The 25,681-nt window shown below is 37.5% G+C and overlaps 1 protein-coding gene across 2 annotated transcripts; it reads left to right on the forward strand.

Annotated features, from left to right (window-relative positions):
* The first annotated feature begins 39 nt into the window (after positions 1-39).
* On the forward strand, positions 40-24,638 carry DIS3 (DIS3 homolog, exosome endoribonuclease and 3'-5' exoribonuclease). Of its 2 annotated transcripts, none has more exons than XM_072850086.1 (21): positions 40-329; positions 2,444-2,601; positions 3,290-3,483; positions 3,677-3,750; positions 4,905-5,069; positions 6,681-6,845; positions 7,790-7,903; positions 7,992-8,129; positions 9,245-9,391; positions 11,658-11,774; positions 12,634-12,735; positions 13,451-13,515; positions 13,612-13,696; positions 14,321-14,448; positions 14,926-15,012; positions 16,050-16,206; positions 17,853-18,067; positions 19,222-19,390; positions 19,835-19,993; positions 20,398-20,520; positions 24,318-24,638. In XM_072850086.1, the coding sequence occupies exons 1-21, from the start codon at positions 96-98 to the stop codon at positions 24,405-24,407; spliced, it is 2,886 nt and encodes a 961-aa protein (XP_072706187.1). In that variant the 5' UTR covers positions 40-95; the 3' UTR covers positions 24,408-24,638. The 2 variants fall into 2 exon arrangements, with proteins under 2 accessions (XP_072706187.1, XP_072706188.1); XM_072850087.1 differs by having other exon boundaries at positions 70-329; positions 4,902-5,069.
* The last annotated feature ends 1,043 nt before the right edge of the window (positions 24,639-25,681 follow it).

Consider the following 25,681-nt stretch of genomic DNA (forward strand, 5'->3'; position numbering starts at 1 on the left):
CCGCCCCGCCGCGCTCCGCCCCGCCCCGCCACGCCACGCCACGCCACGCCCCGCGCTGCGTGCCGGGAGGCCGCCGGGCTGCCGCGGCGCGCGCCATGCTGACCTCGCGGACGTTCCTGAAGCGCACGCGGGCGGGCGCCGTGGTGAAGGTGGTGCGCGAGCACTACCTGCGCGAGGACATCCCCTGCGGCGCCGCCGCCTGCCGCCTCTGCGCCCCCCGCCCCGCCGGGCCCGGCCTCGGCCTGGAGGCGCAGCCCAGCGGCGCCGCCAGCAGCCTCTGCCCCGGGCCGCACTACCTCCTGCCCGACACCAACCTCCTCCTTCACCAGGTGAGCGGCTCCCGGCCACGGCCTCCGGGGGGGGGGGCGCCGGGCGGAGGCTGCGCCTCAGCGGAGCCACGGGCCCGGGCGCCGGGGAGGGGCCCGCCGCCTCCCTCTGGGCCCGGCCGTGCGGAGCTGTAAGCCCTGCTCCAGCCGTGATTAAATCCGTGCGGGTGTGAGGTACCCCGCTCCCCTGAGGCGTGGGGTTCAGGCATCGTTCCTGGAGAGGCGCGTTTAGCAGCGCGCTGTCGGGCTGGGGTCTTCCCCTTGTTACTTACTTGTGTCTGCTTGGTCGCTGAATGGGTGGTCTTTTCTTTCCCTGCCAGCTATTGAGGAGGCTTTCAGCATCACCGAGTCTAGTCCAGTTTTAGACCATTTTCCGGTTTTATGTTTTGCTGCCTGAACGGTAGGAATGGAGAACAGCATTTTTTTTGTTTGTTGTGGTCTGATATGGGTATGTAAAGTCAGGCAAGGAGAGTGAATAGACTCTGAAGCAGCGATCGGGGTCTTCAGATGGTCGCTGAATTTTCCTGTCAACCTGAATTTTCCTAAATACCTATTCTCTTTTTCAGAGAGTGTTGTAGGTTTAGGTTCTTCATAATGTGATGTGGAAATCATAATGTGATTTCAGGTAATGAATAGAGGCTGCAGAATCATCCCATGTACAACTCTAGAAGCATGGGATGAACTTTGCAGCCCATCACTAATTGTGCAAAGGCTTGAGTCTGGGCAGTGCAGACAGTAGAACTCTAGGCTGGGAGGCAGTGAATTCCCAAGTTCGATGTTTGACTTTTTTTTTGATTGCTTTTGAATACATCTGTAGAAAGTAAAATAGCCCCACGCACACATTGGAGACTGGAAGTAATTCATGCTTCCTAACATGGATTATTTGGGAGAGGGGCACAACACCACGTGTTTTAGCAGTTACCTGTCCCAAAAGCCGTAAGTAAGGATTTTCTTCCCAAAACAGCAAGTCAAGGGATGTTTTCAGTCTGTTACCCATGGACTTCTTGGTGTCTTTGGCAGAGTTTGTATATACATACTAGAGAGCATTGTGAGAATGTGCCAGGGTACGCTGCCATGAACTGTAGCAGCGGGGATTAGGAAGTCTCGGTAACAGTAGTAAAAGGTTTTACCTAGCAACTGGAACAAGGTTGCAACAGTAAGACTTTGCCTGGTGATTCAGCTTGTGCATAGAATAATATTGGATTTCTTACCCTATGAACATGGCTCTAAATCTTTTAGGTCATCTAAACATCAAGTGCAGAGAAGCTTGGTCTGGCATTGCTTTTAATTCTTGTATCCATGCCCTTTAGAGCCTTATTCCTGTCTCTTTTTGGAGATGGGTGTGCACAGTTCGTTGCCACAAGTTTAGGAAATTCAGCTCACCTTTTTCTCCTGGTATGAATTTTTGGTGTACATTTGTCTCTCTTGCACACCACGGCTGTCAGGAGTTGGCAAAGAAAAGGCTGAAAATTTTTTAACAGATTTCCTCAAAAAAAGGTTCTGTGGAAAGGTGAAGAGCAGCTAACAGAATTCCAGTTGATTTGAATCTGCGGAAATTAAAATTGCAGTGTAACAGTGGGATTGTTTTTGGAGAACTTAAGCCTACACATGCACAGGCATGCGTCTGTGTTAGCTGTGTAACAGTGGTCAGGTACTATTTCATGGTTTGCATTGCTCACAAAGACATATGCCAGACAGCCTTTAAATTATGGTGGATTGCTGTCAGATTGTGCATAGATCTATTTTGTTTACGAAGATTATAATTTACAAGAACCCATTTTATGTAAACAAAATTTCTAGTGTACACCTGGCCTTAAAGTTGATTGGAGTCCTGCATACGTTGGGGCTGAATTTGGTGGAAGTCAGAATGAGTCCTTATCTTCAGCAAAATTCAGGCCACAAAGAGGCTGGAAAATCCTATTTGAACTTTTTGCCCACAAGCAGGAGGAAGCAGCTTAATATACTGTTCAGTTTCCCAAAAGTGAGAGAAAAATGCAGTAGTAGTGCAACTTATTATTTGTGTTAGCTTTTTACGTATTGACCAAACAAATATTTCAAGTCCTGTTATTGGATAGAATTAAACGACAATTTTGATTTATTTCCATTTTGTTCCTCAGATTGATATACTTGAAGATCCTGTTATTAAGAATGTCATTGTGCTACAGACAGTCTTACAAGAAGTTAGGAATCGGAGTGCACCAGTGTACAAGCGAATTAGGGATGTGATTGGAAACCCTGAAAAACATTTCTATTCTTTCACCAATGAACATCATCGGTAAGGTGTGGAATACGGTATAATAAAGTTGTACTGATGTCCAGTAAAAGAAACTGTGAAACAGAAATGGAGCATGTGAACTAAGTAAAAAGAAAATTAGACTGAGGTGCATGGAACTGTATACTTCTAAGGAATCCTATTGGGAAATAGTTGCATGTTTCAGGAGCTTTTCTGTTTTATAATTAGTATAAGCATATATATTATGAAAAGGTGATTAGAACATTGAATGAAGTTTATAGACAAGACTAACCTGAGCAATGAAATAATGCTTTTCCATTTTAGTGTCCCTTTTAAACATTAAAAAAATCTGTTGGTTCGTGACAGAAAGCTCTAAGAAATGAAGATGCAATTAATTTGCCTTTATTTGTGCTCACAAGTAGTTTCCACTAGTGCAGTATCATGGTTCTAGGAATCTTGAATGCATAGTTCTAGCATCTTGAATGCAGTCCTCTTCAATCGTCAATGGGAAGGTTGTATTAGAAATTAACACTTGCTTGCTATTTTTCTTGACTCCTCTGTCTCCTGGCCCTTGTTCAGTGGCCTATAGAGTGTTACACATAGTATAAAAATTGGTACAGCAATGATTCTTTTGGCCTCACAATCTTGATCTTGATTGTCTGAAAAATTTTTCTAAGTATGGATAGATGTTGGGATTTGTTTTGTTGTTTCCCCCCTTTTATTTATTCAGAGAAACATACATAGAGCAAGAGCAAGGAGAAACTTCTAATGACCGCAACGACAGAGCCATTCGGGTAGCAGTAAAATGGTACAATGAACACTTGAAGAAAATAGAGGATGAGGAGAAGATCCAAGTTATCTTTTTAACAAATGACAGAACTAATAAAGAGAAAGCTCTAGAGGAAGGGATAACTGCTTATACATGTAAGTGAAGAGGCATGTATGTTTAATTTATTGCTCAGATATACAATCTCAGCAGTGTCTTCATACCTAAATCCTAATAATCCTAAATAAATTAATAATAAATTAATAATAATTAATCCTAAATAATCCTAAATCCTTCATACCTAAATCCTGTGCATCTCTTGCATAAATATTTATGTGTGTGCTTTTGTAGGTGAGGAGTATATAAAAAGCTTGATAGCTAATCCTGATCTTGTAGATCGTCTTGCTTGTGTATCTGACGAAGGGGTATGTTGTTATTTTCTTTTTATAAAATAAGTTAATCACAAATGGTTTGCAGTATATTATCGGACACCATATGCCAGGCTACTAGCATCAGTTTAGAAAATGAGGACTCTGGACTTTATTACCATTTTGGCAATATAACTTTTTGACAACTGAAGAGAAAAAAGGGAATATTGCAGCTATTTTTACTGCTGCTTATATGCCTGTTAGTAGGTATCTAGTTATTTGTAAAAAGCCAGTTGCTTTAGATAACTGATGTGAAGATGAGAATAATAACAATTGGTTAAAGAAAGTGTATTAATATTAGAAATAATGGAAACAAAATGAAAACTACAGAAATATATATTGCAAACCATTTAGGTCTTTGTTTTGTGTCTATTATTTGAAAGTTTATGTTAATTTGTTATTGATCAAAAGCATTTTCTATCAAAAGCTCTGATTTTTGTGGTCAGTTGACAAAAGTGCAGGCTGCAGCTTGAAGATGAGCTACATCCTCTTCTGTTTCCTTCTGCTTTGCGTTTATCAGAATCAAGACATATTTTCACATAAGACTGATACAGCTGAAAACTAACACCACCAAAAAATGGGAAGGTTAATTTCATCAGTTAGTTTTAACAGCATGGAGTGAGAATGCAAGAGTGGGAAGAAAGTGGAGGGCTCAGCTGATCTTCTCAGCAGTTACGTGTAGTTCATTCAGCTTAAACTAATTGTCTGACTGCTCCAAAGTTTAGTCACAGTAATATGTTTTCGTAATATTCCATAGAGCTTACAGAATATGCTTACAGTGTGTGTTGTACTCTTTACTATGTAGTACTGTGCTAATATTTTCTTCACTAGATATACATTTAGTCAGTATATCCAAATCAATGTGTAAGTGTATGTCACTTGCGCAGTATCTTTTTAAGTAATTGCAGGCAAACAGGGAAAGAAAAGGAGACCTTCCTAGAATTGTCATGTTTCTATGTTCTTTATGCTTTTTATGCTTCATGAGAAAAATTACTGCTTAATAGTAGTTTTTCATTGTTGTGCATATTCATACCTACACATAGTTACAATTTTGGAGTTTTCTAGCTTGAATGTCATGTTATTGAGCTTGCTTTTGGAATAATCATGACTACAAAAGATTGAAAATTTCTTTTTTTTTTTTTTTTAAGAAGGAAATAGAAAGTGGAAAAATAATTTTTCCAGAACATATTCCTCTTAGCAAACTGCAGCAAGGAATAAAATCTGGCATTTACCTCCAAGGAACTTACAGGGCAAGCAGAGATAATTATCTTGAAGCTACTGTTTGGGTTCATGGAGATGCTGAAGAAAACAGAGAGGTGAGTTTTTCATTTTGACTTCATGCTGTGAACTTTAACTAGCCTCACTAATGACTTAAAATGTAATTCTTTCATGGTGACGTATGTTGTTAAAAAGGAGCATTACCGTAACTTTTTATCTTCTGTGTTTTTCTGACTTTTTTGCTTTGTTTTTGTTTGTTTATTTGTATGGATATACACTACTGAAATGTTGACTATGCTCTTTTTGAAAAGAGAATAATGTGTTTAAAATTATACTTTGTGCTTTGATAAAGTATTTGATAAAATAAACCTGAATCTTCATTGTTAATAGTTTTTCAATTGACTCGAATATAACACTTTTTTTTTTTTTTAATTAGTTTGAAATATATGGTGAAAGACAGAGAAACAAGTTTGTAGGAGGATTTTCAGAAAAACCGTGGTGAGCCCTTGTGGGGCGCTCTCACTTTATTTCCCCCACTATTTTCATGTCTGGTGATGAGTTAGATGGGCTGTTCCCCTCCAGGCAGTTAACCCAGCTGTCTGCCTACAGGTCTCTCTGTTGGTACAGTTATACAGACACCATTTCCAAGCAGCAGCAGTCTCCTCCCTCTCTATTTGTAGTGGCAGCTGGAGGTGCTTCTCTGGCTGTTTCTTTTATTCGTATCTCCCAGTAGTCTGTGGAGTCCCCCTGCCTGGAAAAATCACAGAATCATAGAATCGTATAGGTTGGAAAAGACCTTTAAGATCATCGAGTCCAACCGTAAACCTAACATTACCAAGACCACCACTATACCATGTCCCTAAGCACCTCATCCAAACGTCTCTTAAATACCTCCATGGATGGCACTCCACCACTTCCCTGGGCAGCCTGTTCCAATGCTTGATAACCCTTTCAGTGAAGTAAAATTTCCTAATATCCAGTCTAAACCTCCCCTGGCGCAACTTGAGGCCATTTCCTCTCGTCCTATTATTTGTCACTTGGAAGAAGAGACCGACCCCAACCTCTCTACAACCTCCTTTCAGGTAGTTGTAGAGAGCAATAAGGTCTTCCCTCAGCCTCCTTTTTTGCAGGCTAAACAACCCCAGTTCCCTCAGCTGCTCCTCATAAGACTTGCGCTCTAGACCCTTCACCAGCTTCGCTCCCCTTCTCTGGACACGCTCCAGCACCTCAATGTCTCTCTTGTAGTGAGGGGCCCAAAACTGAACACAGTATTCGAGGTGCGGCCTCACCAGTGCCGAGTCAGGGGGATGATCACTTCCCTAGTCCTGCTGATCACACTATTTTTGATACAAGCCAGGATGCCATTGGCTTTCATGGCCACCTGGGCACACTGCTGGCTCATATTCAGGCGGCTGTCAACCAAGAAAATAGAAGGATTGTCTGATTAAAAAAAAAAAAAACAACAACAAAACAAGTCTGGGGAAAACAAATTATTTTTATAGAGGCAATTGGAATCCTGAAATAATGTCATCAGTACTGAAAGAAACCTAGGCAGAGAAGAAAATGCCTCACAAACATGCCTTAAAATGTTCTTTAGAGTGCAGAGCCTGTTATATGTGGATACTCTTCTATACTGCTTTGATTTGGGTCTTCTGTTGCTATCATCCTGAATATTTGCATTTTCATTTTTTGTTTTCTAAAAAATCCAGATAATTATACAGGGACTGAAACATCTAAACCGAGCTGTTCATGAAGATATTGTAGCTGTGGAGTTGTTGGCAAGAGATGAATGGGTGGCACCATCCTCAGTGGTCTTGCAGGATGATGGCCAGAATGAAGATGACATTGAAAATGAAGAGGAGAAAGAAAACATCGTATGAATTAAATAATTTTTTACTTGACTTATGTTAAGAGAGAGATGAAATCAGCAATACCCTGACAGTGTTATTAGACTTTAGATTTTTACATCCTTTTTATACTGACTCCTAAAAGCTATTGTGAATATGGAAATTAAAAACTTAATTGTAGTCCTACAGTTGCATTAAATACGTGAATATGTATAAAATAGATACTTTTTAATTTTTTAATTAATCCTAATCAGGAATTCCCCCATTACTTTGTTAAACTTAGTAAATCTAAAAGTTACTGAGTGGTAGTCGGGTAATAATGCAAAGCTATATACTGATGTGCAGATTAGGATTTGCTAGAATAGGAGCAGATGCTGTATCACGATGACAGTCAGCTTTTATAGGCAACGCATATGTTTGGAACCAGTTGTAAAATATTCTTTAGCTTCTTGCAGTAATTCTGCTTAATGTGCATGTGGTGCCAACACATGTATACCCTGTCCAATAAATATTTGCATTTCTTTAGAAACATGATCTTCCCACTGAGTTCCATGGGAATGTTTCTTAATTACTGTGTTTAGAATTACTGGAGAATTTTCAAGCAACATAAAAGGGGTCCTAAAAATAATAATAATAGCTTGGATAAGAAAGTGGAGATAGTTGTGGAGTAAGCAGAGACAGTGGAACAAGGTAATGTTTCTTCAGAGTCTTTTTCTGCTGTTCTTTGTTTTTCTGAAACAGTGTCCATTAAAAAAAAAGCACAACAAAGTAGTCATGTCACATACTAAAAATACTAAAAGTCATGCAAAGCACAGGGAGGCATAGTTCTGTTCATGAAGTCATAATAGAATTTATGGCATTACAGTGACACATAAGTTGTTACCACCAAGGTTTGAGATACATGCTGTAGTTAAACATGTTAACATGAGTTCAGACAGTTTTGTGTTTTTAACCTCTGTGTTTTCTACCAGCTGAAGACTTCTGTGAACAAGGACATGCTGAGACCTACAGGAAAAGTAGTGGGCATTATAAAACGAAACTGGCGACCATTTTGTGGCATGCTTTCCAAATCACAGATCAAAGAGGTAAGGAAATAATCAAGTTACTGTAAGTGCAGGGTTTTTTTTTCCCTTTAATTAGAAATTATTTATTCCTTTTTCTGGCTGTTAATAGGCAAGGCGCCATTTGTTTACACCAGCTGATCGCAGAATTCCTCGCATTCGAATAGAAACAAGACAAGCAGATACATTGGAAGGACAAAGAATAGTTGTTGCTATTGACGGTTGGCCCAGGAATTCCAGGTATCCTAATGTAAGTTTAAGTGTTTTCTTCTGAACTTTTATCTGTACGGTTTTTACGTGTTTATCAGGTGAGATGTTTATTATGGTCCGCAACACTGAGTAACTTCAAAAAACGTTGACATGAATTTTAATTTCTTTGAGTGCCATTCTTTGATGGTGCAGATTAAGGAAGTCCTCAAATGATTTAGTTTGTTCTTACCCCAAAAAAACAGGTATGGGTTATCATACTTAAAAAGTTTGGTCCTCAGGTTCTGCAGTGAACATATATGTGCTAACAAAGGTTTTTTATTTAGACTAACTAGGGACTGCCTTGTTTTAGTCTGGGTTCCTAGAAATGTGAACCTTTTGCTGTGGCTTTGCTCATCCACACACTGATCACCATCCTGGCAAGTAGTTTCAAACACATTGGCCAAATTCAGTCAAATTGCCAGTGGGGCAGTTACAGATAATTAAGTTCTTAAAAGTTCTTTGTAAATAAACAGGAGGATATAAGAGATACTAAGGACTCTAGCTTCAATTTGTGTTGAACACTAACTAGGTTTTGAAGAGGCTTCCGTTGCCTTGTGTAGGAATGCAGAGCTTGTAATGAATGAGAGCATAGCTCTCATTCTCACCCATGTTTAGAGAAATGAAAGAAACTTGGAATATATGGAAGGAGTGTTAAGACAAAGACAGCATTACTGCAGACGATGAGAGACGTGAGAAAGGAAGTGGAGATAATGTGGTGTTAGGGAGTGGGATGTGTGGCAGAACACAAACCCATAGATAATTTAGACTTTATTAGTTTTGCTGCTTATGCAGCAATGGTTTTTCTTCCTGCAAAACTGAATTGCTACATTTACAATTTTTGCACTCTCAAATGTGGAGAATTTAGTGCCATTCTAGGAAAAGAGGGGGAAGTACAAAGTTCAGACTTACTGAATCAATTAAATGTTTGAAATTAAATTTCTCTTAAAGATGAGGAAGTTGACTGAAGAAGGAGAGATACTCCTTCTGTGTAGTTTAATATACTAATAACCTATGAGATGATGGTCTCAAATACTTATTTTTGAGCAAACAATATTGCTGGATGTGCATGTGTTTATGTGTGTATATATATTTGTATGTATGTATATTGTTTCTCAGGGTCATTTTGTAAAGAACTTGGGAAGTGCTGGAGATAAAGAGACCGAGACAGAAGTTCTTTTGCTTGAACATGATGTCCCTCATCAGCCTTTTTCCCAGGGTGTCCTTAGTTTCTTACCAAAGATGCCATGGAGCATTACAGAACAGGTAATAATTTTTAAATTATTGTAATAATTACTATGTCTTCTCCTTCAAATCAAACTGTGACGTTCTTGGATATCCCAGTGCACCAAAAATAGAGGAAAAATGTTGTCCAAACCCATTTTGTCTTAGGGTGGACTTTCAGCCAGATTTCCTATGGAAACAAGGCCTCTGCAAGTTTTTGGATTTTGGCTAAAACTGTGTTTGTTAGGGATAGAAATTTTAAGATAAAAACCATATTACAGGTTTCATTAAAAAATAAAAATATAAAAAAAGATTTTTTTTGCAAAGGAGAGAGACTACAATTCAAATAATCGTAAGGTCATCCCTAAGAGTTTTTCATTTTACTAAATAGCTTTGTAACCAAATGTGACAGCCTGTGTCATCGCTAAAATAATCTGAGAGGAGACTTTCATATATCCCGCTATACTCTAGTAAAGTAATTAGAGAAAGAGAAATTGGTGTTTTAAGAATTGCTCATTTTAAATGCTGTTACTGAATTTCAGGTTCTCCCCAGTAGCTTAAGTATGGGAAATGGTTGCTTTAGAACGTATGGAAAATGTCATCAGGGAACAACTTGAGCACGATATGTTTTTGTTTTGGGCTGGGCTAGGGTTTTTTTGTTTTGTGTTGAGCTAGACTGAGTGGTTTTGTTTGTGTATTTCTGTATTTTAATTTATTTGATGTGGGCTACTTTTATTATAAGTTATTACCTACTCCTATTTCTTTTGAACATGGAAACTGAAGGAGGGATCTTTGTGTAAATTAACTGTCTAAAAGTCAGTTGTCTAGTCTAAGATACCTATCTGAGATCTTTTTGTAGCCCTCATACAAAGGTAGATACTTCCAAAGTGTGCAGTTCCTTTCAGCTGTCTAGACATCTAAGTCTTAGAAAGCTGAAATTAGTTGAGAGCAATCATATCCTAAACAATTTGTCCAGCTGGACATCAGTCAAAATTTCACTTAAAAAATCTTGATTCCTGGTCCTGCTAATTCTGAGATCATAGAATCATAGAATGGTTGGGTTGGAAGGGACCTTGAAGACCATCCAGTTCCAACACCCCTGCCATGGGCATGGACATCTTCCACTAGACCAGGTTGCTCAAAGCCCCATCCAACCTGGCCTTGAACACTTCCAGGGATGGGGCATCCACAACTTCTCTGGGCAACCTGTTCCAGTTCCTCACCACCCCCATAGCGAAGAATTTCTTCCTTATATCTCATCTAAATCTACCCGCTTTCAGTTTAAAGCCATTACCCCTTGTCTTATGACTACATGCCCTTGTAAAAAGTCCCTCTCCGGCTTTCTCATAGGCCCCCTTCAGGTACTGGAAGGCTGCTATAAGGTGTCCCCGGAGCCTTCTCTTCTCCAGGCTGAACAGCCCCAACTCTCTCAGCCTGTCTTCATAGGAGAGGTGCTCCATCCCTCTGATCATTTTTGTGGCCCTCCTCTGGACTCGCTCCAACAGCTCCTTCTTATGTCCTTATGTCCAACATGTCCTTCGTATGTTGGGGGCCCCAGAGCTGGATGCAGTACTCCAGGTGGGGTCTCATGAGAGCAGAGTAGGGCGGCAAAATCACCTCCTTCGACCTGCTGGTCACGCTTCTTTTGATGCAGCCCAGGATACGGTTGGCTTTCTGGGCTGAAAGCACACATTGCTGGGTCATGTTGAGCTTCTCATCAACCAACACTCCTAAGTCGTCCTTCTCAGGGCTGCTCTCAGTCCATTCTCTGCCCAGCCTGTATTTGTGCTTGGTATTGTCCTGACCCATGTGCAGGACATTGCACTTGGCCTTGTTGAACTTCATGAGGTTCGCATGGGCCCACCTCTCAAGCCTGTCCAGGTCCCTCTGGATGGCATCCCTTCCCTCTAGCGTGTCGAATGCACTACACAGCTTGGTGTCATTGTCAAACTCGCTGAGGGTGCCCTCAATCCTACTGTCCATGTCGCCGACAAAGATGGGAAGATCATGAAAAGATTGTGGTGTTATTGTTTTTCTTCCTGTTTGCTGTAAAACAGAAAATTTTTCAGTACTTGATAATCTGTCTTAGTCTTCCTGTCGCTGTAGTTTCTACATGTGTGTTTTGATGTTATAAGTAAATATTACTGCAAATCTTGTTCTAAGACAAAACAAAAAGTTTTGTTGAAAATAGTTGGCTGCTTTGGAAAATCTTATGCAAAGTGCCTTTCTCAAATGATAATTTTTACTTTGATATGGAAGATGTTCTTGAAAACAACTCTTTTTTTTTTTTTTTTTTTTTACATTTCAGGATATGAAATGCAGGGAGGACTTAAGGCATCTGTATGTTTGTAGTGTTGATCCTCCTGGCTGTACAGATATTGATGATGCATTACATTGTAGAGAAGTAGAAAATGGAAATATAGAGGTACTGCTTCTTTTCTTCTTCTTTTTTTTTTAATCAAGCCAGTCATTTATTTATTTACTTCTTCCTTTATTTTACAAACACTGCATTAGTGGTAACAGTAAATGACGTGAGCAAAGCTCCAGATCTGTTGTAAAAGAAATAAATTGTGTTTGCACAACTCCGAGATGTTAATAAAGAAAGGGAGTTGATTTGCATTACATCAGTGTCAGAAGTGGGGAATTTAATGTCTAAAGTCATCCTGCTTTCTGCTCATTTGGCATGGGAAATTAACATAGAATTTATTTCCTGCTTTAGCTAAGTATAAACATGGATATCTACAGCTAGGATAAGGAACTATCAGTAGAAAAAGTGAAGCTACTGCTGTAATGCCTAAGGAATGATTATTTTATTTTTTTTAAAAAAAGGCATTAAAAAGCTACAGACTTAACACCAGCTCTCTACCCCCTTATATCTGATTTAGTCAGGTTTTCTTTGGTACAAATTAATTTGTAATTGTAATAGCAGAGTGTGCTAAAATGGAAAGTCTAGCAAACAGGAAAGCAAAAAAACAAATTTGCAGTGAGCCTTGAAGAAAATGAAAGAGGTTATTTGAGCTCCCAGGCAAGAAGAGTTGCATTGGTAATGAGTGTAACTTTTCACTAAACGTATGCATGCCCTTGTTTTGCATAATTACTGCAACTCTTCATTTTTTTAATATCAGTGTGATAGGTTTTAACTATTCCTGTTACTAAGTATAGGAGCTGCTGAAGGGAACTGGGAATGGGTAAACTGGGTTGTAAAGAAAAACTTGAGAAAGTTTCTAGTGCATTGAGAACTATTTCTGTTTCATAAGATGCGTAATGTGGTGCTTGTTTTTTAGGTTGGTGTACATATTGCAGATGTCAGTCATTTTATTCGCCCAGGAAATGCTTTGGATGAGGAGTCGGCAAAAAGAGGAACAACAGTATATCTGTGTGAAAAAGTAATTGTTTTCTATATAAAAAGCTTTTTGTACAATTCAGTGGTTGGATTTTTCATTGTTTTCCTCTTTTAATTCTTGGGAGTAGAGACATTATTTCTAAGGGGGAAAAAAAAGTGGACTCCTTTGGGCTGCATTTAATTTGCCTAACACTATCAAAATGAAGGTGCTTTCTGTCATTCAGCCTCCACAGAATGAGGGAGAAGTATTTTTTCTTCCCCCCCGGCCTTTTCCTCCCCCCCTTTCTTCCCCCCACTTCTTTTTCCCTTTTTTTTTTTTTCAATCCATTATCTGGAGAATATAACTTTCAGCTCCTGTTTGAAGCATTAATGAAACTGGACTACTGTTTTAATATCGATCTGGAATTACAGAAGTGTCTTGGTTTTGCCTTTTCCATTGTTTTTTCTTGTGGTAGCTAAATTTCTATTGTCTCCTATGATTTGTATTTATTACAACTGTACAGTTAGTCCTGTTGATTTTAACTTACTTCTCACAGACCACAATTTCTTTTCAGAAAAAACTGTTACTAAAAAAATGATAAGTAAAATGGATCTTGGAATGAATTTCCTCTAAAGTAGCTTATTTTTCTTTCAGAAATCTGAGCTTTCTTAGCAAAAAAATAAAGTAATTATTATTTCCAAGCTTGTAGTATATTAAAAATCAGGAAATTAAAATACATACTTATAACTTGTTATTATTTTTATTCTTTATATTGCAGAGGATTGATATGGTTCCAGAGTTACTGAGTTCCAATTTATGCTCCCTGAGATCTAATGTGGACAGGTATATGTATATGATCCAGACTTCAATCCTGACAAGAAACTCCAGATGTTTATATGTGGATTTTAACAGATTTCCCCCCCCTTCTCCCTCTCATAGGCTTGCATTTTCATGTATATGGGAGATGAACCATAAGGCTGAAATTCTAAAAACCAGATTTACGAAGAGTATTATTAATTCCAAGGTTAGTCACATAAATATTATACTTCTGAAAAAAAGCTGGAGACCTTTTTATAAAAACTACAATCAAGAGACTTGATAATAAAGTTTTCTTCTTTCTATTGATTTATATTTTCTTAGAATTAGAAAATTATGCTTAAATTCTAAAAATAAAGCAAATTATTCTGCCCCGTTCTTTTAAACCTCTAAGGCCACAATGTTTTTTTGGGCGGTTACTTTGTTATGATACTTAATTTTAAAAGTATAAGTGTATTGAGATATATATTGGGCATGGTTAGTATATACCAGCTAGTCAGAATTTTCAGTTAAATTCAGTGAACTCTGGAGGTGTTTAATGTATTTCTGAAAATTAGACCTCTAATATATAAAATAGATCTGTGATCAGCATAAAGAACCACTGTAAATGCCTGGTATTTCTTAATATCTTGCATAGATCTGTCCTGTTTTGTCCATTATTCTTTGAGAGTGACATGCATTTAGTTGTTTAATGTAAAGCTTCTTTCTATTATTGTGAACCAACTTGGACAGCAAACTGCGGTTTCTGCAAGACAGAACTATGTTTTTCTTTTCAGTATTCAATTATGTATCATGATGTCTCTTTTCTTTTTTTTTTTTTAACGTCTTCAAGGCTTCTCTTACATATGCCGAAGCACAGATGAGAATTGATTCAGCAACTATGAATGATGATATTACTACCAGCCTACGTGGACTAAACAAATTAGCAAAAATTCTGAAGAAGAAAAGAATTGATAATGGGTAAACTGTACAGTGTCCCTGTTACCTTTTTTCCCTGTTTCTTTTCTGGCTGTCAAACTGTATAATGGTCCTCTGTGTCCATTTTTCCAGTGAAAATCTTTTGAAAGAGAAGTATTTTGCCATTTTGATTTGCATAAAAATGCCTATCTTCATTTCCACAAAAATACAAACTTGGGATGTTAACTTTTCCTTCACAAGATCAATCAATATGGATCTCTTACAGTCATTATAAAAACACAACCAGAGGAGTAGCATTTGAAATTTTAGGAGCTAATATTGATGTGTGTCAGCATCATAATTTAGGCTAATTTGAACATTAATTTCACAATTGTATTTTTAATTTCTGCTAATTTTTTTAAATTTATGCTGATTTTAAGTTACAGTTTCATGATAAACTCAGATGTTGTGTACAGGCCTGCAGCTCAGCTGCTGTTTCTGCTTTACTGTAGTTCATTAATACCACTTACTCTCTTGCAGAGCCTTGACACTTTCCTCACCAGAAGTTCGTTTCCACATGGACAGTGAAACTCATGATCCTATTGATCTGCAGACTAAGGAGCTCAAGTATGCGTTTTATTTTCTTCGATTAGTTAATTCAGGGCAGGGATGGAATTAAAGGCATGTTTAAGTAGCAACATTTACTTAATAGTGTACAAAGTTCATATAATAGCAGAGGACAACTCATAGAATCATAGAATGGTTCGGGTTGGAAGGGAACTTAAAGATCATCTAGTCCAAAGTCTCCTGCCATGGGCAGGGACATCTTTCACTAGATCGGCTTGCTCAAAGCCCTGTCCAACCTGACCTTGAACACTTCCAATGATGGGGCATCCACAGCTTCTCTGGGCAAGCTGATCCTAGAAAAGAGAATTCCTCTGTATTTTTCTGCTCTGTTTATGAAGCAAGTTTTGAACTGTATACTTCATGTATGAACTTAAGTCTTTACTACGGATTTAATGGAGCACTAGGGTCCAAACTCTACATCCCACTGGCTTCTCTGGGATGCTCTTCTACTGGTATTAACAAAGGAGAGAAAGTAGAACTTGGAGTTACGGATTACTGAAACTTTAAGAGCAACATAGCAGTTATTGCATGTGTGCAGAGTGATACAGACAATCTTACTGAGGAGTTCTAGAAATGAAGCTACTGATTCAATTTTTCAAGCTAGATACTTACTTTCTCTCATACTACTACTTTGTTTCTATGCTAAAATCTACACTTAGTTATGTATACCGTCACGACTTTATGGTGTGCAACATGGTGCTTTCAAACTTCATATACACAATATTTGAACAGTATTCTTAGGAAGAAATGAAGAGGCTTATCTGTTGGTCTTCTTGGACATTTTAAAGAGCATTTTTCTTTAATATAATTTGTTACTTCAGGATATTTTATGTTTTTTTCTTCTGAGTCAGTATTTGAGACTTAGTAAATAATTGTTATTAGTCTTAAAAATGTTTGCCTAATTGTATAAATGTTCAAAACCACTAGTTACTGTTATATAATATTGTTAGGATGGTGGAATGTTTCTTCATTAGGCACTCAAAGTAAATATATAATTTAATGCTTTTCTAACAATACAAAATATTTTATGTTGATAGAGAAACAAATTCCATGGTTGAAGAGTTCATGTTGCTTGCCAATGTCTCTGTAGCACAAAAAATTTACGATGAGTTCCCAGAGTTTGCCTTGCTCCGGAAACATCCTGCTCCTCCCCCATCAAATTATGACATCCTTGTGAAGGCAGCAAAGTCCCAGGCAAGTTTTCACCATGCTAATTAAGTGAATTAATTATAAAAAGCTGTGTTTTCTGTCTGTTTGGCCACTTATCCAAGAATAAGGGTTGGAAAGCAGTATTTTGAAAGTGTATCAGCTACACTTTAAAATTGCTGGTACTTGTAGCAAGGTATCTGTACCTCTAGGTGAAAGGGAAACTTCTACTTTTTAGAAACACTTTCTTAGGTAAAGAAAGCAAATCACTCTTTAAGTCTTTTGTATTGTAACTCTTGTGTGCTGCGAATGTTTCTCCTTTCCAAGCCACACGTGATTTTTAAGCCAGTTTTTGGCTTTGGATCACATACATTAATTGATGTACTTAAAAATTGGTCAGTCACATCAAATAACATGTCTCTCTTAAACTAAGAAAGTAAGTAAGAAAATGTGTTCCTATGTGTTTATAGTGTCCATCTTCTCCATAGATCAGCTAGAGGTTAATGTAGCCTGAAACAAGCCTGATTTAATTAACAAGTCTGACCTGAAAAATGATTTTTCCAGTTTCAGGATCTTTTATTTGAGCTAAACTTTTAAAATTAACTTTCTAGACATTGTGATGTGCATTCATATTTCCTTTCCCTTCAAGTCCGTCCCCCCCGCCTTTTTTTTCCTAGGGGCAAGAGAGATCAACTCCCAAATCTATCAATGTAAGATTAATAGACGAGGCCAAACCCAGCCCATTTCATTTTCCACTGCTATGAAACTGGAATAATGATAATGATTTCATTTGTACTCTGAATATTATTTTTGAAGTACCGTTTTATTTGGAAAGCTAAATTCCTGTGCATAGACAAATGTTCTTTTAATAAACTAAAGTGACTTTTCAATACTGTCAGAACCATCACAATTGGGTATTAATATGCTATATTTTGTTACACTTTTTAAATAAATGTGCAATTATTTTACCATAATAAAAGCATGATTTGATCTCTAGATCATACTTTGTTGTCAGTGGTGTACATGAAGGAAAGAACATTCAGCTGATCTTGTGATGAAACTGACTTTGTGTGACTGGAAATTAAAAATGCGTTACTTATTTTCACGCTACCTGAATTTTTATCAGGGAACACTGGTAAACAGGGAACAAACTTAGTGTCATACAGTACTAGTTTTACAAATCACATTTCGAACTATAAGTTTTCATAATTTTGTGGAGGACATACAAGAAGGTTGATTACTGCTTACATTGTGCTTGGATGAGAATCTTTGTGTGGTATACTTTTTTCTTCTTTTGGTGTTTGGGGGGGGAGTTTTGTTTTTTGGGTTTTTTTGCATATCCCTTTTGATTTATTGAATAAAGGGATGGAAAAATCAAACCAAAGGAAATAAAAACTTGTTAATACTAGCATAAAGTGTTTCTTAGTTCTGAATGGATGTCTTTTCTGAATTCCTAGGCTACTGACTTAGCTTTTCATTGTTTGCATAGAGTACTAGTAATAATGAGGGAGGGATCTGTGCATGGGTGGATTTTTTTTTTGTAATAGTGGCATTCCATTAAGTTGATATTAGGTGTGGTACCTGTGCCAGTTGTTAAGATCAGCATGGATGTAGCTGTTATATTTCTGCTTATACTCTCTTAATATTTGCTAGTAATACCTGACCTTTTTTAATTTTTTTTTCCTTCCTTCCAGAATTTGGAAATTAAGACAGATTCAGCAAAGGCTTTAGCTGAATCATTAGACAAAGCTGAGTCTCCTGTGTTCCCCTATCTGAATACACTGTTGCGAATTTTGACCACTCGCTGCATGATGCAAGCTGTTTATTTCTGCTCTGGAATGGATAATGATTTTCATCACTATGGTTTAGCCTCACCTATTTATACCCACTTTACGTCACCCATTAGAAGGTACTTTTATTTTATGAAAGCTTCGGAGAACAAAAAGAAGTGATTTATTTGTGAGGAAATTCTACTTTAAATTGTGGTGTTGTCCATTTAAAACAAAATACTGTTTCTGTTCAGCTTTAGATTTCAATTGAAACAGCAGTGTTTTTACATGGTGATCCATCTTCATGGAAGCTCCTAGGTTCACTGTCTACAACTGCTAAGGTCTAATAAAATTTTTTAGAAAGGCTTCTAACTTTTTTAAAAAGGCTCATAAAAATAAGAGAAATACATCCCTAATGCATATCTCTGGCATAGAAATGCACTTCAGGATCAGTTAGCCAGTTATAAGTCAACCAGAGACTGAGGCAGAGTTTGGCCAGTAATTTTTCAGGTGGGAGACGTGTTTAAATTTTGAGGAGACTGTATTTTAATATATAAAAACATTGCTAATTTGAAACTTGCTACTGTAGCTGTTGCATTGTAATGAAATGGTACATCCTGGAAAATGAGGGGTTTTTTTTTTTCTTTTAACCAAGAAGTGTCTAAGTTTTGAGGAAAATAATTGTCGTATTTTGCTCCTTAGAAACATTTCAAGTGAAATCTCTTACAGGTGGATTAAAATTCCTCTGCATTTGTGTGGATAATTTGTGGAGCTTCTGGGAGTCCTAATAGTAAATTTTAGTTGCTAACAGATGTGTTAAAGAGTTCCTGGCTGAAGTTCTAATAAAAGTTATGTACCAAGAAGTTCAAGTGTGATTATGCTTTGCAGATCAATGGCATTGAAATACCATTCTACACTAAATTTTCTAGTTCATGGGAAAGGGAGGAGGGGAGTGGCTTAAGCTGCCATGGTGAAACATCATTCTTTAGTCCAAAACTAAAACGTTGTTTCTTCTTTGTAAACATTCAACAATACAGGCTCTATTGGTAGAATATAGTAAAGAATTTATCTTAGAAAACAGTACAGTTCATTCTGGCTCTGCAGAGTGTGTCTTTGGTCAACAAAGGAGAGTGGTCTTGAATTAATACAGGGAGTTATAAGCAGACTGTCATTATTACAAAACCTTTTGATCTCTAAGATTTATAAAAACAAAATTATATTCAGAAACTTTTTTTTTTAAATTAAAAAAGTATGTTTTAATATGTCATTGATCATTTAATCTCATCTATTGCAGGTATGCTGACATTATAGTACATCGGCTTTTGGCAGTGGCCATAGGAGCAGACAGTACTTACCCAGAACTTACAGATAAACATAAACTAGCAGATATGTGTAAAAATCTCAATTACCGACATAAAATGGCTCAATACGCACAAAGAGCGTCTGTTGCATTCCATACACAGGTAAGTAGTTCTGAGATGTGAGGATTAACTATGGACAATTCATCTTGATTTTACAGGAAGGGAGGGAATGTTGAGTTGTGCTTTGTAGAGCAAAACCAAGCAAGTCTGCAGGAATGATTAAGAATGAGGGCTGCTTCTTTGAGGAAAAGCTTCAACATTGCATTGCTGATTCTGAAAAATTTAGAATAATGTCATCTTGAGGATTCTTTTTACTTTGTGTTTTTCATAAATATGATGAATGCATAATACTACAGTAATGTTATACACAGTTTATGCTGTGTATAACATTACATTTTTTAATCTGCTTTCAATATATGGTGTGTAAGTATAGATTTGTATTTGTATGTTTTTATTTTTTTAAGCCAGTATATTTATAATCCAAAAGAGAATGGTCTAGTGCCTTTTTTTTTTTTTTCTTATTCATGTATTTTACTTCTGTTACAGCTGTTCTTCAAAAGCAAAGGAGTAGTGAATGAAGATGCATATATATTATTTGTAAGAAAAAATGCAGTAGTGGTTCTAATTCCCAAGTACGGGTTAGAAGGAACAGTCTTCTTTGAAGAAAAAGGTAAACCAACACCAAGACTGGATTACAACAATGAGGTATGTTTTATAAGGTTTATAAGACACCTTTATTTTTTTCATTTGGTAAGTGAGCAGAATGACTAAAATCTGTTCTAGTTGGATCTGGAAGGATAAGAGAGGCTTTTCTAAATGCAAGTTTATTAATCTGTAGCAGTAGTGCCACTATGGTCTTTATAAGTCTAAATAAACAGGTTCTGACAGGAATTGGTTTCTGTAATAGATACTACTAATACCTAATTATCTGAGTAAATACCACAAAAATGTGTATACCACGTATGACAACACTCCAAAGATTCAGGACAGTAATTTGTGTTCATTTTTATTGACATGTAACACTAAAAATTTCCTACAAAAATACTTATTTGTATAAAAACATAAGACATGGTAAGCAGTGAGTATTTATGCAAAATTTGAACTTTCAGGTACCGTCACTTACTGTGGAAGACACAACATTACGTGTGTTTGATAAAGTTAAAGTGAACATTATGTTAGATGCTTCCAACATCCAACATCAGAAAATTCGGATGGTGCTGGTAGAACCAAAGGTAAGGCACAAGATTTGTGATTCATGGAATCATATTACCCTTCAGTTATCTTAAAAAATCAGCATATGGTAAAATTGAAATTTAACCCAGAAGAAAAAAATCATTTAGCAGCAGATTGTAGTAATTGCTTCATATCTGCTTTCAGTAAAACACAGGTCTGCTTTCACTGGCGGTTGAAAAGAATAAAGGGCTCTAAATTAAATTTCCCTTCTCGGCCCATCAGGGATATTTCCACTGATGGGAAAGATGATGATTTGCTGAAGTAATATCTTTTGAATTTCATGGTTCTGTAATCAAATCTCCCTTTTGAAAATCTGCCAGAACTCAGTAGGATCTTCTTTTTGCTCCAGTAAATTACAGTGTAACTGTGATGGGTGGCTCAGAAGGAAACTCTGTATAATTGCTGGCTGTAAATGGCTGTCCTTTCTTACAACTTCCACAATATAAAAATTTTCTCTTGATAATGTTGTAAGAACTGTAATATCCTACTAACTGTGTCTCTGGTCTTAAGACTTTTCAATTCTAACTTCTTAGTGCATCTGGGACACTGGGGTTTTCACCTGGTGTCACACTTCAGGCCTGCTGAGTATTTTGCATGTCATTAAAAGATTGTGTCCTTCTGTTCAGTTACATGTGACTTTTTTGGTAGGCAGATGGTTGCAGTAATTGAGTATCCGTAATCATGAAGGAAAAAGAAAACCCAAAATAAGCAAGAAGTCCTTGTGTTTATACAGTCAAACATTATTATTTCTTTTTCCTGAGAAATCATCTGTTTCCAAACACATGTAAATATTCTGGTCTTTGAGCTCTTGTATTAGCTTGAGTTGAAGGCAATCCTCACGATTTTAAAAAGTGGGGGCAGATAATGAAATTTGTAGTAGAAAGAAACCTTGCATCCTCCTGTGGATTCATATGCTGAGCTGCCCACTGCTTGTGCTTACCAACTAGTGTTGGTCAGAGCTGCTGTTGTGGGCATAACTCAGGAACACTCCTGTTGCAATGACTGCAGTCCCCAAGGGACACACTTTGTTCATTGAAAATAAACACAAAGTAAGGCTAATGCAAGCTGATTTCCCCCACACACACTTCTCTTCTACTTCTTGTACTAATTTCTGTGAAGATCCTTGCTCTACAAGGAAGCCAATACTATAATTTTAGCTGATCCCTTCCTTGATACAGGAGTGGCCATACTGGTTAATCCAAAATACTGTCACCCTAAACATCAGTCACTAGTCCTCCTTCCTGGTAAGGAACGAGTGTAGGAGTAAGATACACATACAGTGATCATTCCCTTTGTGTCCTTTCAAGGCTTCCAGCAATTTACAGCTTAACTACTGTCTCACCCAGAGATACACATCTTAGTTCAGTAGATAGAGTCTTGTTCTGTGAATTTGTTTAATCACTTTTTTCCCCAGCTTATACTTCTGACTCCCACAGTATCTTGTACCAGTGAGTTCCACAGCTCACCACGTATGAAAAAGGACTTAACCTTTCATTTGTTTCAAGCGTGATGCCTAATACCATTACTTGATGACATACTGTATTTCCTACACTACGAAAAATAGTCTTTTATTCCTATTTACTATTCCCACACCACTCAATTCTATATACTTCTATTATCCACTATGTTAGCTCCTGCTTTTCCGGAAACTATTTGGTATCTTTCATCTTCCTCATCACCGGTATGGTTTTGTAGTTCTGTTATATGATTTTTTTTGAGCTGGGAGGAACAGAAGCACATGCATGATTCTGAATGTGAGCACACCATAGATCCACACAGGATCACATACATACAGGATTTTCTGCGTTGTATGGTATTATGTGGAAACACTTTGCATCCTCTTTCATTCCTTCTAGTACCAAGACCAGTTTTAAGCAATGAGTTTATACACACCAACAGTTGCCAGCTGACAGTTTTACACTTGCTTTTAGAACTCTTCGATGGACAGTGTCTTGTCCTGGCACTGTTAGTATTCCTCTTACCCAGTTTGTTCTAAACCTTTTTTTTTTTTTTTTTGGATGATGGTAATTAATTTGTAAGTTTTCTTCATGTTGGTCTTAATTTTCTTGAGTGCTTCAAATACCCTTTGATTACCTGTTGTTCACGCCTGCTTTAGGCTTTTATTATTATCAAGCTATCCATTCATGGAGGAGCAAGGAAGAATTCCCTGCCTCTCACGTACTTAGAGAATTTTTATTACTATTCCTCAGTCTTTTGGGCTTGCCTGTTTATTTTAACTTAACTTTGCACTTATTTCTTCTTTATTCGGACAGCATTTTCACTTCTTAAAGGATGTCTGTTGACTTGTAATACTAATCACTCTACTGACTTTTTTTAACTGTTCTCTTGAAATTCTATTTGTAAATGGCATATTCATACTCCAAGTCTTTTTTTAAATTACATCTCACCCCTGAAAGCATTTTACCTTTTTGCAACCCCTGCTAATAAAATCGTCATTAAATTCCTTATTATTGCTGATGTAATGCATTTTAAGGTTTGGGCTTTTTTTTCCTTCTACCATGGTGATGCATTTTGAGTAAGTACACTGAAATTAGTATTACAGGGATGGTTCTGTGGGTAACCTCTTAAGCAGGTCCTCGGGGAAGACTTGCTTCTCCCTTGTTATGGGTTCTCTGACTAGTTGCTCCAAGAAACAGGCCTTTATGGCACCTAGAAACCTAGACTCTGTCTTGAGCCTTTTTGTGACATTTACTCATTGAAGGTAATTTATTGTTACCGTGTTACCTGTTCTCACAGCCTCTCCACTACTCCTTAGCATGTCATAATCGTTGCGATCCTAACTAGCTGACCAAAAACATAGCCTTCAGCTTATGGTGGTGGGTTTAATTCCAGCATAGATGCCTGTGTTACTCTAATGCAATTAAATTACTCTTCTACTGGTGTATGCACTTTCACATAATTTACAACCTGGTATTAAAGTCCTAGTGATCAGCTTCCTTGCATCAAGCTTCTGAAGTGCCTGTTACCTTCTCCCATCATACACTACCGTTTGCCCATAGACTCAAGTGTAGAGGAGCATACACGTGTCTGGTCTTGGTCCAATTGTTTTATGAACCCTACTTAAATGAACTGTATTTCATCGTAGCTTGCTTCACTCTTCTCTGCTTGAATGCTACTCCTTTCCATATTCTCAAAGAAAGCACAGCCCACTTTTTGATCACCTCTTTCCTTGAGGACAAGTCATTCCCTGTAAGCATACAGGCTTTTCTTTATTCTTGTTCTTCTTTGCTTTAGAAAGTCTGTTTGTTTTCCACTTATTTCAACAGTTTTTCCAGTTTCTACCAAAGCGAAATGCCTTTTTGCTATGCAGTGTCCTGAGCCTGATGGGGCCTCTGCTTGACAGGAGCAGCACTTCAGAAGACACTGCAGTGGTGATTGTTTTAAAAGCAAAATGAAAATTGTTAGGTTTAAGACCCCTTTTCACCTCTCATTCATACCCCCTGCCTTACCAGCATTTGCTGAGGCATGGCAAACAACTGAGAAGGTGGCACGTATAATCTGCTGCAAAAGGAACTGCTGGCAATTCAGTCAGGAGGGGTGCTGCTGCTTGTATTTCCCTCATCTTTTTCCAGCTTTTACTTCAGTTGAGTGTTCCAGCTGTGATTGTTATACAATGGTAGACCCTTTTTTAGATGACTGCTATAGTATTTTCTGATGTTGATATGGTGTTTTGTAAGAGGTCTGTACAAGTAAACTCAAGTTTTATCAATCAGGATCGTAACAAGCTGAAATGGAGTTAAAAATGTTCTGACTTGTAATTCTTTTCTTACTGTAGGTACTAGGAAATGATGTGCCTGCAAATCTGTCTACAGAGATAAGCAGCAGGAATGAACCAGAGAAAAAGAAAAAGAAGATACAAAAATAGCTGGATATAAAAGTTAAGAGGAAATCACACATGAATTATTTGTATTTACATATTTTTCCCTATGGGCAAAATGCTAGAAACAGATTTTGTTTACTTTTAAACACACATTTTAATGATTTGTAAAACTGGCTTTTTTAAAAAACTTTTTATGAATATATGTATGCAGGAGAACAATTGTTTTAAAACCAAGTATGTCTACAGTTTTGTCTTGTGAGTGAAAATAAAGGCTTCTGCAACGTGAAGGAATAGTTGCAATTTTTTTTTTTTTTAACAGCCTTAAGGCCATTCAGTCAGTCTGTTCAGTCTTCAGTGCATTCTCTTTAGCACCTCCAAACTGAAAAGATCAGTAACTAGCACAATTACTTCTAAGTGCTAACAGAATTTACTCTTGAAAGATAAATTCCACATATTACACTTCCTTCTGGGAAAGTTCTCTCTCACACCAGACTAGCTGTGTGTATATATGCACATGGTATGCAGATGGAGAGAGAAACCATATGAAAGTGCCTCAGTCTTTGTTCTAGACCTTAAAGCAATTTAAAATCATTGCTTAACCTCTGAAAAACTGCCTTAAAAAAAGGGTGGAAACCATCAATTATATTTGTGTTACATGAAAATCCACAAGTAACAAGTTTTGCAGTGATGATTCTAGCTTGTGCTGCCAACATGCTGGCAAGTTAGAATTTAGTAGTTAGAATTCTCAAAAAACCCCAAAGATCTTGTGCCTTGAACTGCATTATTACAGTCAAGCTACAGCACCTGGCTATGTAGTCATAACATATGTTTTGTGTGCTCCTAGACTCAGTGCTGAACTCCCACTACAGGGACGAGGGAGACCAAGCTTTCTTTGAGGTGGTAGCTATTGAGTTCTGCAAGTTCATTTTAGTAAAACTATCCTCTGAAGTGCCTGGGATTATAGTAGTTTTCATAGGCCGGTTCTGCTGATGCCAATTCCTAGCTCTCAAAGCCAAGACACTGCAATCCCACATACTAGAGGTGGTCCTCAGTGATCTTTGAAGAGTTACAGCTCACGAACTTCTATACTAGTCATGCCTCAGTGGTTTCCTTGGGTGATCAGCACGTCACAGTTGATCAATATGTGGTTGTCACTTGGCATTATTCACTCAGCTCCCTGTATGCTGTCATTGTAAAGGATTGGATCAGATTTATAAAGTACATATTTATAAAAGGCATCAAAAGGAGACAATTAACATGTTTAATTGATTGTAAAGGAAAAAACCACACCCAGTAACAAAATGTTTTAATCCTGTCAC

Source organism: Ciconia boyciana, chromosome 1, assembly GCF_034638445.1.
Source record: "Ciconia boyciana chromosome 1, ASM3463844v1, whole genome shotgun sequence".
In the NCBI taxonomy this organism is placed as follows: Eukaryota; Metazoa; Chordata; class Aves; order Ciconiiformes; family Ciconiidae; genus Ciconia; species Ciconia boyciana.

Coding starts and splice junctions, on each gene's coding strand:
- DIS3 (XM_072850087.1), top strand. CDS start 96: ATGCTGACCTCGCGGACGTTCCTGAAGCGCACGCGGGCGGGCGCCGTG. Junction 16,207..17,852: donor TGAAGGCAGCAAAGTCCCAG/GCAAGTTTTCAC, acceptor CCTTCCTTCCAG/AATTTGGAAATTAAGACAGA. Junction 18,068..19,221: donor TTTACGTCACCCATTAGAAG/GTACTTTTATTT, acceptor CATCTATTGCAG/GTATGCTGACATTATAGTAC.